Genomic DNA, 3,882 nt, shown 5'->3' on the forward strand with positions numbered 1-3,882 from the left:
TGTCAAAAGCAGCGGACAGATCCAGCAAGATAAGTATAGAAGATTTGGAAGCCGCTCTTGCCAGTCTTAGGGCTTCAACAACTGAAAGCAAGGCAGTCTCGGTCGAATGTCCACTTCTGAAGCCAGATTGGTTGTAGTCCATGGTGAGACTTGGTTGAACACAACTCGTTCAAGTGTTTTTTTAATGAAAGGTAGAAGGGAAACCGGTCTTTAGTTCTCTAAAAGAGTTGGGTTAAGAGTGGGTTTCTTAAGAAGTGGGGTTATACGAGCCTGTTTAAATGTTGAGGGAAAAACACCAGTGTGAAGGGATGTGTTAACGATGTGAGTGAGTGCAGGTACAACGGCAGGAGAAATGGCTTGAAGGAGATGAGATGGAATAGGATCAAGCGTACAAGTAGTAGGATGATTGGAAAGGATGAATTTAGAGACTTCTGCCTCCGAGAGTGGAGAGAAGGATGAAAACGAGTGTATGTTTGCTGGTAAGATGTGTTTGACAGCTTGTGGTGTGGCAAATTATTATTATTATAAATTATTATTTATATATAATATTCTTTTTCACTAATTTAAATAAAGCTGAAGTCAGCAGTAACAGCACTGGTCAGGATTTGGTTTTATGTGGCACTGCTGTGTTATTCTTTCAGATGAAGTCCGCACAGGCACTTATCGTCAGCTGTTTCATCCTGAGCAGCTCATCTCGGGCAAAGAGGATGCTGCGAATAACTATGCCCGTGGACATTACACCATTGGCAAAGAGATCATTGACTCAGTGCTGGACCGCATACGTAAACTGGTAATGTCAATAATTAGTATTAAATTTACTTACAAAAATAGATTCAAATAACAGAAACTAAAATGTAAATTGTCCCTTCTTCCACACAGGCTGACCAATGCACAGGGCTGCAAGGTTTCCTGGTCTTCCACAGTTTCGGTGGCGGTACAGGCTCAGGTTTCACCTCCCTTCTGATGGAGCGTCTCTCTGTTGACTTCGGAAAGAAGTCCAAGCTGGAGTTTGCTATTTATCCAGCTCCCCAGGTGTCTACGGCTGTGGTGGAGCCGTACAACTCCATCCTGACCACCCACACCACCCTGGAGCACTCCGACTGTGCCTTCATGGTGGACAATGAGGCCATCTACGATATCTGCAGGAGAAACCTGGATATTGAGCGCCCATCATACACCAACCTCAACCGGCTCATCAGCCAGATCGTTTCCTCCATCACAGCCTCTCTGCGCTTTGACGGCGCCTTGAACGTCGACCTAACAGAGTTCCAGACCAACTTGGTGCCCTACCCTCGTATCCACTTCCCCCTGGCCACATACGCTCCAGTCATCTCCACTGAGAAGGCCTACCATGAGCAACTCTCTGTGGCTGAGATCACCAACTCGTGTTTTGAGCCCAACAACCAGATGGTGAAGTGCGATCCACGGCATGGAAAATACATGGCCTGCTGTTTGCTGTACAGAGGAGACGTGGTTCCAAAAGACGTCAACGTCGCCATCGCAGCCATCAAGACCAAAAGAAGCATCCAGTTTGTGGACTGGTGTCCCACTGGCTTCAAGGTGGGCATCAACTATCAGCCCCCAACTGTGGTTCCTGGAGGAGACCTGGCCAAGGTGCAAAGAGCCGTGTGCATGCTAAGCAACACCACAGCCATTGCTGAGGCCTGGGCCCGTCTGGACCACAAATTTGACCTAATGTATGCCAAGAGAGCCTTTGTGCACTGGTATGTGGGTGAAGGCATGGAAGAGGGAGAGTTCTCTGAGGCCAGAGAAGACATGGCAGCTCTGGAGAAGGATTACGAAGAAGTGGGCATCGATTCATTCGAGGAAGATGAGGAAGGGGAAGAGTACTAAAAGGGAAAAGTGTTTTTTTTTTTTTCTACCAAATAAAAGCCAAATAAAATATAGCTTTTAATTATGTTGTTGTTGTGGTTCTTTTAATAATTTGGTGACATTGTCAAGTGTACGCAATTCATTGTTTTTACTCTCCCCAATACTGAAAAGATTTTAAAATATTTTCTTGACGACAAATCACATAAAAACATTATTTATTATTATTATTATTATTATTATTATCATCATCTTTTATAATGTTTAATAAATAATTTATATACCATATTATTTTTTATATTTATTACTTTTATCTAATGTGATATCTATTATTTTGATGTATTTAATATATTTTAGAATAATATTACAATTAATCATGCTACATTCATAATTGTCATAAAAATTTGATTTTATGCAATTTACAATTATATTGTTTTTATAAATTAATAATTATCTGATTAAAAAGGGGAAATATATACTGAACTGTAAATCATGCAAAAAAAATCTATAAGAGCATTAATATGACAAACAATTAAAATTAATTTAGCTATAGGCTACAATAAATAAAAGTGATAAACAATCAAGATAAATTAGTCATTTTATAGACCTTACATATATAATGTGTACATTATATATTAAAACATCACATTTTAATTATTTAACAAATTGATGCAAATATTAACAAATAAAATGTAATGCATTTAATAACCCGAATTTTATCCCGGGGTATTTAACTTTAACTTTAACTGTAAATCACGCAATCTTTTATCTATTTCATTATAATTAATTTAGCTATAGGCCACAAATTCTTCTTCTTAAGACTCATTAAAGGCAACAAGCACTTAGCTAACCATGGATGTTTTTGGGACCAGCATTGAATGGGTTAAACCGAAAGCCTACGTCAGAAAACGTCACGGTTACGTTTTCTTTGTAGACGGAAGAAACCGGAGAAATTAGCGGAGGACAGGGAGAGCGTCTCATAAGGTGAACCGAATCTCACTTTAATCATTTAAATGGAACCATATTGGATGGCTTGATAACAGCATCATGTAATTAGATAAGAACCTAGTCTACATTTGAATGTTACGGGTCTGCCTCGATGCATACAATACCTGCGAAACAAACAAACCAGCGGTTCCTGAAGATGCCACGTTTACCGCGGATCCGAATTCATAAATCGATCGATTTGTAGGATAGAGTCATGAATTACCCTAAGGGATTCACGGTCAATTCAACGCGTTTCACTAGCGAGCATCAAATGGCATCTGTCACACAACAGCGCACGTCATACAGGTAAAATAAATAGTAGGAAGCCAGTCGTAAAGCAAACTCTGTTATACACCGTGAATAATTTATTTTAGTGGAAAATTGGACACTGAGAGTGACCGGCAGTATTACGTTGACTTGACCAGTTGGTCTAAATTATCTTGCATTTAATAATTAATAATACGTTTTATTTATAGGCTTTAGTGTCTTCTTCATGTCACAGAAAGCAAGAAAATCAGGAAAAGAGGATGTGCCACCCTGTTAAAGATGTGTGGTTCTTGTTGCCATAGTGATCTTGAAACAATTCTATTGTTACATCCCCATAGGTCATGCAGTTAAGTAATGCACTATTTATTCCAAAATATGCTGAAATTAAAACAGATTTTGTTATCAACACATTTCATTGCTTTGCAGTTAATATAGCCTTTTGATTATTTAATCATAAGCTTTTACGCTTATAATAACAATTATAATATTTTAATTAATTTAATAATTTCCCAGTTAAAAAGGATTATATATATATATATATATATATATATATATAATCACTAAAAAGCTGTCCCTTGTCTTAGTTCTTCGCGATCTCATTAAGTTTCATCTCAATGAGCTTGCAAAACTCAGCATTGGACAAAAAATCTGGTGTTTTAAAGTGATGAGGGGATTCTAACTTAAACACCTCTGATTGGCAATTGTGTTCAAGAAATCAACAGATATATCTATGATTGGCTACACTGCTCAACACCGCAAAAAATACTATGCAAAAAGAAACTTTTTGACGTTCTCCAG

At 38.2% G+C, this 3,882-nt stretch overlaps 2 protein-coding genes across 5 annotated transcripts in view; both read left to right on the forward strand.

Moving 5' to 3' along the window:
* LOC107750052 (tubulin alpha chain-like) overlaps positions 1-1,918 on the forward strand; it is a 36,050-nt gene extending 34,132 nt beyond the window's left edge. The window contains exons 3-4 of the mRNA XM_016565309.1: positions 642-790; positions 880-1,918. Coding sequence (XP_016420795.1) covers positions 642-790; positions 880-1,854 — 1,124 coding nt within the window. The 3' untranslated portion in view covers positions 1,855-1,918. The remainder of the gene's footprint in view (positions 1-641; positions 791-879) is intronic.
* A 611-nt stretch (positions 1,919-2,529) lies between these two features.
* Positions 2,530-3,882, forward strand: part of LOC107750071 (serine/threonine-protein kinase 16-like) — a 5,254-nt gene continuing 3,901 nt past the window's right edge. For 2 of the 4 annotated variants that reach the window (XM_016565331.1, XM_016565330.1), the window contains exon 1: positions 2,530-2,814. Coding sequence is in view for 1 of the 4 variants with exons in the window: in XM_016565329.1 (XP_016420815.1) it covers positions 3,426-3,430 (5 nt within the window). In the remaining 3 variants the exon portion in view is untranslated. Of the gene's footprint in view, positions 2,815-2,893; positions 3,431-3,882 lie in introns of those variants that run through there. The other 2 variants (XM_016565329.1, XM_016565332.1) reach the window with 2 other exon arrangements.

The sequence above is a fragment of the Sinocyclocheilus rhinocerous genome, unplaced genomic scaffold, assembly GCF_001515625.1.
Source record: "Sinocyclocheilus rhinocerous isolate Xijiao unplaced genomic scaffold, SAMN03320098_v1.1 scaffold1956, whole genome shotgun sequence".
Taxonomy (NCBI): Eukaryota; Metazoa; Chordata; class Actinopteri; order Cypriniformes; family Cyprinidae; genus Sinocyclocheilus; species Sinocyclocheilus rhinocerous.